This window comes from Camelus ferus, chromosome X, assembly GCF_009834535.1.
Source record: "Camelus ferus isolate YT-003-E chromosome X, BCGSAC_Cfer_1.0, whole genome shotgun sequence".
NCBI classification, from domain to species: domain Eukaryota; kingdom Metazoa; phylum Chordata; class Mammalia; order Artiodactyla; family Camelidae; genus Camelus; species Camelus ferus.
The window spans coordinates 10,423,933-10,438,822 of NC_045732.1; the positions used below are offsets into that span (position 1 = coordinate 10,423,933).

General features: G+C 47.1%; 1 protein-coding gene and 1 long non-coding RNA gene across 2 annotated transcripts in view; one reads left to right on the plus strand and one right to left on the minus strand.

Annotated features, from left to right (window-relative positions):
- LOC106730316 overlaps window positions 1–14,890 on the plus strand; it is a 482,615-nt gene that overhangs the window by 460,632 nt on the left and 7,093 nt on the right. The window lies entirely within an intron of this gene.
- ANOS1 (anosmin 1) overlaps window positions 1–14,890 on the minus strand; it is a 170,402-nt gene that overhangs the window by 25,509 nt on the left and 130,003 nt on the right. Inside the window, 2 exon segments of the mRNA XM_032475311.1 lie at window positions 2,371–2,515; window positions 3,837–4,042. Coding sequence (XP_032331202.1) covers window positions 2,371–2,515; window positions 3,837–4,042 — 351 coding nt within the window.

Here is a 14,890-nt window from a genome sequence, read left to right on the forward strand (position 1 = left end):
TGGGGCTGGGCCCGGGCCCACCCGGTGGAGTTAACCCGAGATTACAGAGGACAGAGAAGACAGACGTGGTGAGGGGACAGGTGAGCTTGTGTCCGCGGGGAACTGTGTGGCTTACCGAGAAGGAGGCGTTCAGATGATGTGGCACTCTAGGACCTAAACTGAGAGGAAGGTTTATCATCACGCTTGCGAGGCTGGGAGAAGGCGCTAACTACAGAGGGTCTCACCGAGCCGCTTACGGGGTTGTGCGGGGTGCCCGGGAAGGGGGAGGAGGCCCCGGGTGGGCTGGACCATGACGAGGCCCCAGGTGACGTGACCTCAACAATGTCACGATGTGGATTTCTCTCTCCTTGTTCTTGGCTGTGGGCATAAACACATAGGAAATTGTGGGAGCCTGCAATGCCATGCCAGTTTGTAACAGGGAAGGAATGCTGTTTATTGCAAAAGCCAGAAGGAGACTAAATGGCAAACTTACTTCACACAACAGACAAAACCCGCCACCAGCAGAGAAAACCAGGGTTTTGGGAGAAGCAGAACTTTAAAGGGTTTGGGTCTGAGAAGAAATGTGGGGACGAGTAAGTGGGAAACAGTAAAGGATGAGATCTGGGGAGGAGGGGAAAGAGAAGACGTAGGTGTTGATCTTGAGAGAGGAACTGAGAAGACAGAGAAATCCGTAATATGACTAATATTTTCTAAAGAACAGTTTGGCAGCTGTCTACACAACGGATATTTAAGAAAGAGTGGAAACCAGTGCTGATTAGGAGATTATTTTAACTTAATACGAAAGGTGACAGTGGCCACAACAAGGGAGGGCACTGGTCAGATCCCACAAAGAATCGGAGGTTAGACAAAAGGGCTTTCTAAATGAACTGCATTTCTGGAGAGAAAGGAGAGAGGCACGTGAAGAGGGGCCTCTCCATCCAGCACAGGCAGTAATGTGTGTGTGTGTGCACGTGTGTATGTGTGTGTCTGTACGTGCACACACACACATAAATGCATGGTACGTACACCTATATAATGTGCACATCGTCTGTATAGGATACAGTGTGCGTGTGTTTATACTAGAAAAGAGTATAGAACTGTAGAACATAGTAAATGCACCACTAGACAGTTTGATGAATGGAGGACTACATTTTAAAAAAATTCAATAAAGCTACTAGAAAAAAAAGAAAGGAAAAGAAGGAAAGAAAAAGAAAAAAAGAAGGAAAAAAATTAAGCCACTAAATACATAGAAATGTTTCCATGAGAATTTTTTAGGTACAAGGGGCACTGTACCCAGATCTATACATAGAAATAGTAGACCTTTCCAGTCCATTTACTGTCCAGAACGACTGTTTCTCACGTCGGCAGGAAGCGCTGTTTCTAGAACTCTCTGAGACCCATCACTCCCCGAGGACCTGCTCGCCGGGTCCTGTTTCTGCGCCGTGCGTGGCTGGAGGTGATTCCAGGCCATCGCTGCGTTGAACTCTGCAGACCCAGCCTGGCCTCTGCTACACGCAGACAAGCTCAGCACAGCTTCCCAGGTAGACCCATGCCCTCCAGCCCCGCCACGAGCAAAGGCAGACACCAGGGCCTGGCCTGGCCCTGGCTGCCGTCGAGCCGCGCGTCCCCAGAGCCCTGGCCGGGAGCCTCCCCGCGGCCCTTCCAGCAGCCCCACCTCGGAGCTGAGCCGGACGCCCCGAGGAGCTCGTGCTGGCTCAGGGATGAGCGTCTCGGAAGACTCTCCTGTTGCTTCGCCCAGTTCACGGCAAACAGGCTAGCTTAGAAACACTGGAAACGAGGAAAATGGATATTGGAATGACCCAGCCCTGCCCCCAGGGGAGAATGAGGTGGCCTTTGGCAGTAACTGTGGCCGCTGTGTGAAGCCAAGAAAAAAGGGGCGTGTCGTGTTTTTACAAGGGAAGCAACAGTTTCCAACAGCTGAACGGTGAGGATCTTCCTGAAAAACAAGGTCACCTCTGCCTAAGGGTCCCAGATTCGTACATACACACATTCGTCAGCATGAGACCTGCTTTCTGGGGGAAGGTACGGCTCAGTGGCAGAGCGTGTGCTTAGCACGCCCAAGGTCCTCGGTTCCATCCCCAGTCCCTCCATAAAAAGGCAAAACAAAACAAACAAAAAAATACTGAGCCATGTTTTTGTGTCAAATGTCCATTCTGACACCAAAATACTGAGCATAAAATAGATAAAACCACAAGAAAACTCAAAGGTAAAGCCTGCCTGCATCATCGTTCAAAGGACAGTGACGCGGCTGTGAGTGTGAAGACCTTCCATGTAAAGACTCCAAATCAAACAGCCCTCAGGCTGCGCGGGGCCATGACGTGGTGCGGGCTGGTGGGAGGCCGCGTCAGGAAGAGGATGGGGGGCACTTACTGTTGTGGGCGGCGCGTGTGGACGTGAACTGCAGGGAGACCTTGGCGCTCTTGAGGCGCGTCTGGCCCCAGTACGACACGGCCTGCAGCTCCACCGTGTAGTCGCAGTCGGGCTGCAGCCGCTCCAGGGTCACCGCGCGCTGGGCCTGCAGGCGGCAGAGGGTGCTCGGACTCCATCCCACGCCTTCCTGCCGCCCAGCTTCACTGCATCGCCTCCCGCGGCCCCAACAGCCACACCAGCTCCCAGCCCGTGTGCCCTGCACTCTCTCCCATCACCAACTTTCCTAAGTCCTCAGCAGCTGAAAACCCAGTCTCCCCAGGGAGCCAAGTAAACGTCACAGAAAGGCCCAGACACATTTTTTGGAAATCGTGTTTCCACTTGGATGACTGGATGCTCTGCAGTAGCAGGGGAACGAGTGATTCTGCCACCCCAGCCTTCTCCTAGATGCCACCTCATGAGAAAAGAGGGCTGTTTCAAACAAATTAGCGGATACTCGTGTTAGCACAGACCTGGAAAAGTTACTAATCGGCATTAATTATATTTCTTTGATATTTATTCTAAATCTTCTATGAGTAAATTTCCCCCAAAAGTTGTAAGAAAAATCGATTAGGCGAAACGCCTAAAGCTTTTTTTTTTTTTTTTTTTTGACTTGCAGGTATAATGACATAGTAAGTCCCTTATAAGAACTTAGAATTAAGAGAAATACTGTGCTTGTCTTAGAATTCAAAACGTTTGTCACAACATAGTGTGTGTGGCATCACAATGCCCCTAGGCTGAAAGACGACTTGTCTATAAATGGTGAAGGGGGTGACATTAACATTTATGAAGGGAAAAATGTGTCCAGACATCAGCCCATGCTTCCCAGCAGAGAACAGTGCAGTCCCAGGCGTGCAGTGTGCTGTATGAAGGGCATCGTTATCTGAAACTGCCGAGCACTGAATCATACACGTGAATCCCCTGTTGAAACTCCACAGTGGCCCAGCCACATGCTCGTGATAATTCTGGGTCACGTGGGATCCCTTTTCAGGGAGAGCTCAGGGTTTTCACGGGCATTTCAGAACTAGGTTCAGTCTGGGTTCAACCTCCAGCACTGCCATTTAAAAGTAAGTAAATATATAAACCTAATAACCGCCCCCCCCCCCCAAGACAGCTAACATGTCCATCACAGGACATTCTGAATGATGTCATTGCATATGGCTGGACACTGTTTTTTCCCTTTGATTCTGGACTCGTGCCGGCCATTTGGATCTGAGCAGGTCAGCAGGCTAAATTAAACTATTTTCACCTGAAATGTAAAAGGCTACGTGGTTGGCATGGTCCTGTTTTCTGAGCTTCCGCCGTTTAAGGGGAGGGGACGGGAACCTGTCCTGTATCCCCCCCCCTCTTCTCGGCTCATCGAGGCCACTTTCACACCAGCTGCCGTGACTTCAAACGCCCGCCCCCCAGTCCTCCCAGTTCGCACTCACCCCGTCCGTAGTCTTCCTCCTCTTCTTTTTCGTCGGCACAAGTGACTTGCTGCTGACCATCCAGCTCCAGAACACCTTGTAGTGGTGCACCGGGATGTCCGGCTCCTCGGGCAGATCCCAGACGACCGTCACCGTCACGCTCCCGTCGCTGGTTATGCTGGAGTTGGCGAGCCGGAGGTTGGCCGGAGCCGGTGGTGCGGATGGGTCTGAAATCCCAGGAGAAAGACAGGCCACATGACTCAAGTACCAAGGATGACCACAAAGCCACCGTCTCTGCACATGTAATGACAACACAGCCCAGGAAGGCTGCCCTTTAAATGCAGAACAGCTGGAAACACGCACTGAGTACAGCCCCCTTTTTAAACCTCAAACTGAAATACAGTGTCCAAGAGAAATGTGTTGGGGCCACATCTGTCATCCAAGCATTTGCACAGCACTGCAACCCAGCCCCATGTTCACTGTACCAAAACCGATCGATTTCTGTAAAACACGGTCAAATTCCATTTAGGTTGGTTGACATTAAATAAGTAAGCGAAGTCGAAATGCCTTTGAAAATTCTGAAAATGAAGACAGAAAGCTCGGGCCAGCTCACACGCCAGCTTTCATCAAAAGCCTGTAGCTTTCGGTCCTTGCATCAGAACACAGATGGCAGCAAACACAAAGCACCTTTTGTATCCACATTACAAGCTGGATGACAGTTGGACATGTTTGTAATCCCACCATTTCTAGGTTGTCACATAAACCAAAACCTTCTCCACTGTCGAGAGAGATGAGGTTCTGGAATGATGACTCCACAAATCTCCATTTAACACAGAGATAAATGATGACTAAGTGTGTGTGAAGCTGAGGGTCTTTCCTTCATTTTTTTGGCACAAAGTGAGCAAGTCTGGATGCCGCTCACCACAGATGGTTTACAGACGGCTTGTTTCAAGCTGCCTTCCCAGGAAAATGCTGTCAATAATTCTAATTGTGATACCATCTGCGTCGCAGGTACAAAGTTACATCTGACTCGATATAAATGAAGAAGGGTGAGAGAAGAACCCATGTTTTTCACTCTTGGGATCATTTGTGTTTCTGGAATGATGGAAACATGAAGTATTTTTAAAATCTGTTGCATGTCTGTATGATGTGTAAGTTCTGGAGGTTTGGTGGTTTGCTTAGTTAAAAAAAAACATTGCAGTTATTTTCCTAGAGCAATGGCTGATGCAAAGCGTGTTCCATGGTATTTTGGACCAAGTGGTTCTCAGTCAACATCAGGAACCCTCTGGGAGGGCCCGAGGCCGACACTGAGACATGCCGAGTCACTGAGTCTGGGTGGGGCTCACAGCGATGTTCACGTTAAATATATGTTACCTATATTAAGTGTTCATGTAACTACAAACATACACACGTTTCCTATGAGACATGTTTTTATGTAAAGCCCACACACAGTCGTGAAGTTGATGCTCCACAGGCCGGAAGTTGAGAACCGCGGCAGCCACCCAAGAGCCTCACTTGGTTCCGTATGAGGGCAAAGTGCTTGCTCCTGGCAAGCCCTACCCCGACCACCTACACGGTCACCGCGCTCGCCTTCAGTCACCCACCTACACGGTCACCGCGCTCGCCTTCAGTCACCCACCTACACGGTCACCGCGCTCGCCTTCAGTCACGTTCCCCACGTGCCTCCACACCCTACCAGACCTGCCTTTGGTCCCTTCTCCGCCACCCTCCCCCTGGCCCAGATCCTCCCCATCGCACCATCTCTATAGACGGGAGAACGTCCAGCCTCGGCGCAGGGGGCCTCCTTCCATCTACACCCACTCTCTAGGGGTCTCAGCCAGTCACAACTTTATAAAAAAAAGTCTTTGTGCTGATGACTCTCAAAGGACGTCTTCCACGTAAAATTTGCCCCTGAACTTGGGTTCAGGTATAGAAGGGCATTTCCACCAGCTCCACGTGGAGGTCTCGGAGGCAACCTGAAAGTAACGTGTGCAACACCAGAGTCACGCCCCTCCCAGCCCCGCACCCCACCAGACACCGCTCTCGGGAAATGCAAACGCCTCCTTCCAGCTGCTCCCACCCCAGACCTTGAGGTCGTAGACTTCCTTGGTTCTCATGCTTCAAGCAAATCCTGTTGGCAGTACCTTTAAAATCTATCTGGAACTTCTCTGTCTTCACTAGAACAACATCGTGGGCCGAGCTGCTGTCCTCTCCCTGATTGCTGCAAAGTCCTCCCACCCTGTCTCAGCACAGCCGTGGTGATTCTCTACCACACAAGCACATCCTGGGGCCCCGCAGCTTGGAAGCTCTCGGCGGCCCCCGTCACACCTAGACTCAGAGGCCAGCAACCTCCCCAAAGTCCTGCACATTCTTTCTGCACATTGCCTCCCAAACCTCCCTCCCCGCCCCCACCGATCCTGCTGCTCTAGCCACACCGGTTCCCATGTTACTTCTTGGAGATGCAAACCAGGATGCTGCTGAGGATTTTCCACTGCCTTTGCCTAAATGTGTTCCCCCAGAGACTCCCGTGCTGGCTCTTTACCTACTGCTGGTCGACCAGACTTACTCAGAACGGCTCCATGTGCTTCCCTGCCTCACCCGCGAAATCTCACCGTGGTTTTCCCCTGCTCTGCTCTTTTCCAAGCCCCTTACAACCAAATGACTTACTGTATGCTTTATTTGCTGTCTGCCTCCACTCACGACAAAGAGAGCTTCCCGGAGGGAGGCGTTTTTATCTATCTCGTTCACTTCTGTATTCCCAGGATTGAGACAAGTGCCCAGGACACAGCAGGTGCCCAGTCGCATTTGCTGAATGAACAACAGAGTTTGCCCAAATGTTGACTTCGTTCTGTAAGGTGATGCTTCAGTTTCAGGTTTAAGCCCTGTCAGTGGAAATGGATAAACCGTTCAAGACCCTAACGTGAAGTACAATCAAAGGAGTGCTATTCCCTGTTTGAAATAAGAGACTCAAAGCGTCCGTCGTGTGAGTCAGTCCTGAACCGACAACAGGTTGCTGCCGCCCTTTCTGAGAGGGAAGCCGGCTGGCACACTCAGCACCACCTCAAAGCAAGAGAAAAATGAAAATGTGTGAAGATCATCGCAGCCGTGTGCACCTTCAGTGATGCCCCTGGACGTGTCTGCTGAAGATTAGCTACGTGAATCTTCTAGATACTCTAGGTTCATGGGAAAAGCTCAAAATCATCTTTTCTAAAGAATTTCCAAGTCTGAGAAAGCAGCTTCTATTGCGTGTTTCATCATTTCCTTGATCCACCTCATTCATCGCATCGTTACTCACCGCCCAGAAGACGTCTCAAACTTAGATGTGCTGATGACAATCCAGAATAACACCATCCGGTTCACAGAACATCATAAAACACGAAACGACGTAATTCATGAAAACATTAGGAAACTGTTTTCCAAAAACTGAATTAGTATTTGCTAAACGCTTACTTGAAAGTAAAGCCCGTCTGACCGTTCACCATACCAAGGTGGCATACTCCTGTTACCGAGAGGAGACAACCCCAATCTCTTCCTCCCCAAGAATAACCACCTGTACATTACAAAGTCAAAAGGGAAGAGCAGAGATCATGTCTTTATCACCCCGATTACCCTCTGTAAGCCAGCTCGTCATTTGTCCCGTTCACGGCCAACTTCGGAGGAGAGAGCCAGTCTCACCGGAAGGGTCTCATTCAGTCCTAGTGAACGCCCATGCTGTAGCCATTCACTGCCTTGTGAAACGGGTCCCTACCTTATGGAAATAAAGTAGGCTCACTTTCTTGAATTATGCAAAATCTTTTCTTTCCGTTTACATACACTTTTAATTGTATTAAAATTTAGAAATGGGGTTGCAAGTTTGCATTTGGAAAAAATTACTTGTATATCCGGATTCCACATTTTGATAAAGCCTTACAGGATTCTGTAATTCATCTGGCCTCCTTTCTAACTGCTGAGGATGTCAAGGGTTGGACAGGTGCAGTGACCTGCCCGAGGTCATTCACATAACTGGGGGCAGAGCCGGGAGGACAGGGACTGGAGGCTCTCACGGTGCACACCAGCCACACCTCTCCATGCATCACGTGTCATCATTGTAACGATGGGCCACTGTCCCTCCCAAAGTAAACCGGTAAGGCCCTTGGCTGGGGAACATGCCCGTCCTAACAGTCTAGTGCAGGGACTGAGGGCCAGACGGTAAACATCAGGGCTTTGCAGGCCACACGGTGTGCGTCACAGCTTCTCCACTCCGCCCTGGCAGCCTGGCAGCCTGACAGCAGCCACAGACAGGAGGTAAACAAATGACCCCCGCTCTGTGCCAGTAAGACATTATATGCAGACACAGGCAGCAGGTCACTCAGGGACCACAGGCCACAGATTCCCCACCGCTGACCTAGTCTTTCCAAAGCAGTGACACCATCTAGCTTCCTGAAACCAGACATGACTACTGCTTACTCCTGATTTTATAAGATACAGTTCTACTTTGGTTTTTAAATGTTAGCAGTTTGTTCCCATTTTACAGATGGGGAGACTGAGGATCAAAGAGTTTAATTCACTAGTTAAGAGTGTAGGGCGAGAGGGTCAGAGTCACATCACAGGACCAGGGCTCCTCCGTCCCCTTCTCTGAGGCTTAAATGAGAGCATTTCTCCCCATCGCACTTCTCTCTGTTTCATCCTCTCCCCGCTTACAACCGTCCCAGGCATCTGCAGAGACACCTCAGAAAGCAGAAGGCAAGCACACTTTCAAACATGAGTGAAGTAGGAGGGCTGTACCAGCTCCTTTTACAATCTGTGATTTCCACGGCAAGATACACTCAGCGTTTAGCATGAATATCCACCTTCAGCCTTAGAAATAGTTCCTCTTATTAACGATCCTATGTGGCGCTTTTGGCAAAGGAAGGCGGAACATTTGGGTTTCAGAAAGATGGATTTAAGGTTTCGTCCCTGAACCTCTTGTGGTTAACAGTGCAAGTGGCAAAGTGACAGGCACTGTGGGCCTGCAGTGGGCAGGATGCCGAGCAGAGTCCCCTGTCAGCCCCAGACAAGTGCAGGCCTGTCGTGGCAGTGATGTGAAACCTCATGGGAAGGGAGCCCTTCCACCCACCCTGGGAGAGACCTTAACTTCACTTGTGATGACGCAGACCCCTCCAGGTTTCCAGACGATGCTGTTCGTTAAATACGGAGACCCACCCCCGAGTCAGATGAAAAATGGAGTGGCGTGCAAATGCCAGGAAAGAGAGAGACCTTTAGATGATCATACTGAGTGACGTAAGTCAGACAGAAAGACAAATACCATATGATACCACTTATATGTGGAATCTAAAAAATAATACAAATGAGCTTATTTACAAAACAGGAACAGACTCACAGAGATAGGAAATACACTTACGGTTACTGAAGGGGAAAAGTGGGGAGGGATAAATTAGGAGTTTGGGATTAGCACATACACACTATTGTATACAAATTAGAGAAACAAGGACCTACTGTACAGCACAGGGGACTCTATTCAACATCTTGTAATAAACTCTAATGGAAAAGAATCTGGAAAAGTATACACACACACACACATATAACTGAATCTCTATGCTGTACACCTGAAACACACACAACATTGTAAATCAACTATACCTCAATAAGAGACCTTTATTAATAAATAATCCTTAACACATGTATGTGTATACTATATATGTATGTATACACAGACCATTAACAAGTATATGTATGTATGTGTACATAGACGGGAACAAGATAATGCTTTAAGAAGACGAATGTTAACTTCATTACTTGTTTGATTTCCTCAAATGATGTCCATGGAACAAACTTCAGCTAAAATGCACCTCGTAGGTAGGCGCCAGTGACCAAGGGCAGGTATATTTCTAAAGCACTGATATACCCAGTCTCACATTTTCCAACTAATTAGTAGGTTGGTTCTGATATTTAAACTTCTTTTCTTTCTAAACACAGCAGTTGGGATAATTTTCCTTTCCCCACACGGAAGAAAAGAAAGACAAGGAAGGAAAGGAGAAAGGGAAGGAAGAAGGGAAGGAAGGAAGGAAATAAAGAAGGAAAGAAAGCAGGAAGCAAAGAAGGAAAGGAAAAGAAAGAAAGGAGGAAAGAAAAGAGAGAAAGAGAGTCACCCCGCAGTATCAACAGAACAGCTTAGGGAAGGTGCAGACGGTGGGCGGCAGGCAAATTTCCAGCCATGAGCTAGTTTGGGGACACGTGCTGGGCGCGGTCTTGCCCACTGGACAGGCACACACAGAGCAGCTGCCCAACAGTGTAACAAGTCGTGGGTCCCCCTGGAGCGACAGAGAATTTAGGTCTCCCACTGGTGTCTGTTCTTTTACTGACACTCTGTAACGTACACAGGGGGTGACAGTGAGTGTGATATTTGTACACTGTGGAAACAGTGATGTCTGCCTTCTCCTTTTTAAGGGATCCTATACATATGGGGAAATAAGGGGGAAAAGATGCAGGGGAAACTTTGAATTCGGAAGGCAGTGACTCACAACTGGATTATGTACATTAGAGGATGTATTAGGTTAATAACAACGGGAGATGGATTTTTTTTCTTTATGAGATCCCTTAAAAGCATATAATTTCATAGTGTTAAATTGACATTGACTTATCTCAAATGTCCACACAAATGTGTGCCTGCTTTTGGCAACAGGCAAAAAAAAAAAAAAAAAATGGATCCACCAAACTATCAGTGTTCACAGCAGCACTATTTATAATAGCCAAGACATGAAAACAACCTGAACGGCCATCAACAGATGACAAATGACAAATGCTGGAGAGGCTGTGGAGAAAGGGGAACCCTCCGACACTGCTGGTGGGAATGCAGTTTGGTGCAGCCACTATGGAAAACAGTATGGAGATTCCTCAAAAGACTAGGAATAGACTTACCATATGACCCAGGAATCCCACTCCTGGGCTTGTTTCCAGAAGGAACCCTACTTCAGGATGACACCTGCACCCCAATGTTCATAGCAGCACTATTTACAGTAGCCAAAACATGAAAACAGCCTAAATGTCCATCAGCAGGTGACTGGATAAAGAAGAGGTGGTATATTTATATTTATTATATGGAATACTACTCAGCCATAAAAACTGACAACATAATGCCATTTGCAGCAACATGGATGCTCCTGGAGAATGTCATTCTAAGTGAAGTAAGCCAGAGAGAAAGAAAAATACCATATGAGATCGCTCATATGTGGAATCTAAAAAGCAAAAACAAAAATAAACAAACAAAAACAAAGCATAAATACAGGACAGAAACAGACTTATAGACAGAGAATACAGACTTGTAGTTGCCAGGGGGGCGGAGGGCGGGAAGGGATAGACTGGAATTTCAAAATCGTAGAATAGATAAACAAGATTATACTGTATAGCACAGGGAAATATATACAAAATGTTATGGTAGCTCACAGAGAAAAAAAGTGACAGTGAGTGTATATATGTCCACGTATGCCTGAAAAATTGTGCTGAACACTGGAATTTGACACAACATTGTAAAATGATTATAAATCAATAAAAAATGTTAAAAAAAAAAAGAACATGTGGTATATTTATACAATGGAATACTACTCACCCATAAAAAGAATAAAATGCCATTTGTAGCAACATGGATGGACCTGGAAATCATCATTCTAAGCGAAGTTAAGACAGAATGAGAAAGAAAAAAAATCACATAATATCACACATATGTGGAATCTAAAAAAAGAAGTCACTAATGAAGTTATCTACAAAACAGAAACAGACTCACAGACATAGTAAACAAACTTAGGGTGACAGTGATGGGAAGGGATAAATTGAAAGTTCAAGATTTGCAGATACTAACTACTGTATATAAAATGGGTAAACAAGAAGTTTCTTCTGTAGAGCACAGGGAACTATATTCAATATCCTGTAGTAACCTATAATGAAAAAGGTTATGAAAAGGAAGATATGTATGTATATATATGTGTGATTGAAACCTGATGCTGTACACTGGAAACTGACACACTGTAAACTGACCAGACTTCAAAGGAAAAAAAAAAACTGTCAGTCTTCCTTCTTTTACTGACAGACACACAGAAATCGTGTCCATGGCACTTTATTTCCCAGATTCTGTAAACTTGTAAATAATGCCTCGTAGCAGGCAGTAGTCCTAGTAATACGTATTTCCAACACAAAACCTGCAACGTGTGCACATTTTTTTTTGCCCTGTCCCTAACTAGCAGCATGATGGAGAAAAGGTTACATGCCAGTTAATACCAGATTACGTTTTCCCTTGGCACAGCTGTCACTCCAAACTGATTCCAGGCGTGTCTGGGCCCTCTTATTTAATAATCAACGGTTTCTTACTCAGAGAAGTGGACAATAATGTGAAATGGATCTGATATTGGGCAGGGTGGTGGGACCGGAGGGGAAGTGAGCCTGGAAAGGCCTGTCTGTCTCCACCTGTTAAGTCTGTCCTACGGAGGACCAGGACCAGGACCATCCAGGAACACAGAGGCTCCTTTCATGATCTCACCAAATTCCGTCCATGAAACCATTGATCTACTTATTTTACAGAATTCAAAATACATTAGATACGTTCTGTAAGGGGAATCACGTAGATAACTGAATAAAACAAGATGTGAACCACAGATGGCTCTTGGTAACCCACGCATTCCCTTGACCTTTAAATGCCAGCCTCCCCGCCGCGAGCCTCTGGACCACGAGCAGGCCCCGCCCACAAGCCAGCCCCGCCCACGAGCCAGCCATGCCCATGGACGTGCCCCGCCCACGAGCAGGCGCGCGTGCCCCCAGTAGCCTGCAGCCAGGACCGAGTCTCCCACAAGGAGGAAGGCTTGGCAACTAGAGGGAGAACGTGCCTTTTAGGTTCTGCCTGCTTTTCCTGGTCACACATCTCCTCTAACCCCTATTTCCTGCATCACCTCCTAAGTCAGCCGCTTTCACTGACAAAGGCTTTAACTTGCACGGGTGTCTGGAGGAGCTCCGTCTCTGACAGGTGGTCTCCACGTGTCAGAAGTCACATGTGCAAACGTCCTTATGAATACAGACGTTTCCACACCTGTGTCCTGAGGCTGAAACGGGAGAGACCCTAGGGTCTGGCGGGCTTGGTGGCCAGAAAAGCCGTTCACCCCAGTAGTAACCTAGGAAGGCCATTCACCATGTGGAAGGACCATCACTTCCATTTTCTCCATAAAGAGACAAAAAGCTGAGAAGGACTACATATAAAGGACAGTATACATTAGTCTGCTAAATTATTTGTAATGTTAATTTTTAAGGTTGAAGCCAGTTTTCCTTCTCAAGTCTCAGGGAAAAAGACAGTATAGAGAATTTAAATAAGTAAATAGAGAAATTACCCCAACGTCTATTACAGCCTTTCCACTATACCAGCAGAAATTACTGATTTCACCCATTCTATAATCGTGGATTTCTTCTGGGGAGATGTAGGGGTTAGCAACAAAAACATCCCCCCCAAATGGTATTCCCTTGGAAAGGAAAAAGCATGCAACTGATTTACCAATCTATGAATAACTCAGAATTTTCTCTAAAAACAGGTATTTGGAGTGTTAGCATTGAGTTACAGGGAAATAAATGAGTTAAAGGGAAATTAAGTGAGTAGCCCATCCACTCCGGCGAACCACACACTAATTCTGTATTTTAACGGGAGCACAAAGACAGACAAGAATGTCGGCTTTTCCATGAGAATCGGGAGTACAGCCTGTGAATACCCGGCAGCACATGTAAACTAAACGAAGCCCGTTTTATCACGTTTTTCTCCTGTCCTGTTCCATTTTACTTTTACTTTCAGGTGTCCCTGGAAGATGGAAAGGATCTGGCCCTTTCCCTTGACCCAGCCTGACATGATCCAGGCTGGTCATCTACAGAACTCAAATACACTACATCACTGCCCACCCTTGGCACAGATGATTATTTTGGAAGCAATATTTCTTTCTTAAAGTAATTTTAAACCAGAAGACTTACAACTGGTACAGCGTCCAACTGGTACAGTTGTGGAGCACAGCAGGAATAAGCGGGCTTTTTATAAAACAGAAATGCACCAGTTTTGGAAGCACAGCAGTGACATTAAAAAGTGGTAAGCCCCACACCCATCCCTCCATCTACCTCACTGCCAGCAGCCTTCCAGACTTTAGTTCCCGTGCTCTGGAAACCAAACACTGCACGAGGGTCACAATTGATGCTACTGTGGTTTCGGTGAAGAGGCATCATGAAATGAGGGGAGGGAACCAGATCCGCTCAACGTCTAAAGACGTTCACAGCAGGGTACACCATGTATCTCCCCACCTTACTCCATTTCAGGCACAAAGATACAGAAGTGCTTGCTGGACAAAAAAATTGAACAATCTTATTGAAATGAAATATAATTTATCTACCATACAGTTTCACGCATCTAAGCATGCAGGCCAGTGAGTTTCAGTGTTTCCTACACTGTGCAATCATCAGTATCATCCGTTTTAGAATGATTCCATTACCCCAGTAAGATCCTTCCTGCCCTACTGGGGAGACTTTATGGTAGAAACCAATTTGTCTTTCTGTCTTCAGCTTCTAGTTCTACCGCTTGTGTTTCTCGACTGCAACCCTGCGGGGTGTCCAGAGCCCTGCCCGTTGGTCCCTCCACCCCTCAGAAAAGCCTGTGTGCAGAAAAGGCCCTGGAGCTCGGCAGCCACACTGACTTGGAAAGGATGACTTTTCTTCTGGAAATATGTGTGTCCCCAAGGAAAGGAAAGAGTTTTCCCTTAAACCCTTGTCTCAGGCATCTCTGTTTTAGTCAGTGGCAGCACCATTCTGTCAGTGGTTGGTGACAAAAGAACCCTGAAGACACGCCCTCCGTACAAGCCACTGGCAAATTCCCGGATCCTGTCAGATTGCCCTTTCCACACGTACTCCCCCAACAGTTCACTTCTGCCTTTAACCACGTTACATCGTCTTTTGTTGTTATATCCACTAGCTGGTTGTGTTTTTTAGATTCCACGTATAAGTGATGCCATTCAGTATCTGTCTTTCTCTGTCTGACTGACTTCACTCGGCATAATGCCCTCCAACTCAGCATCATCTCACACCAGGAA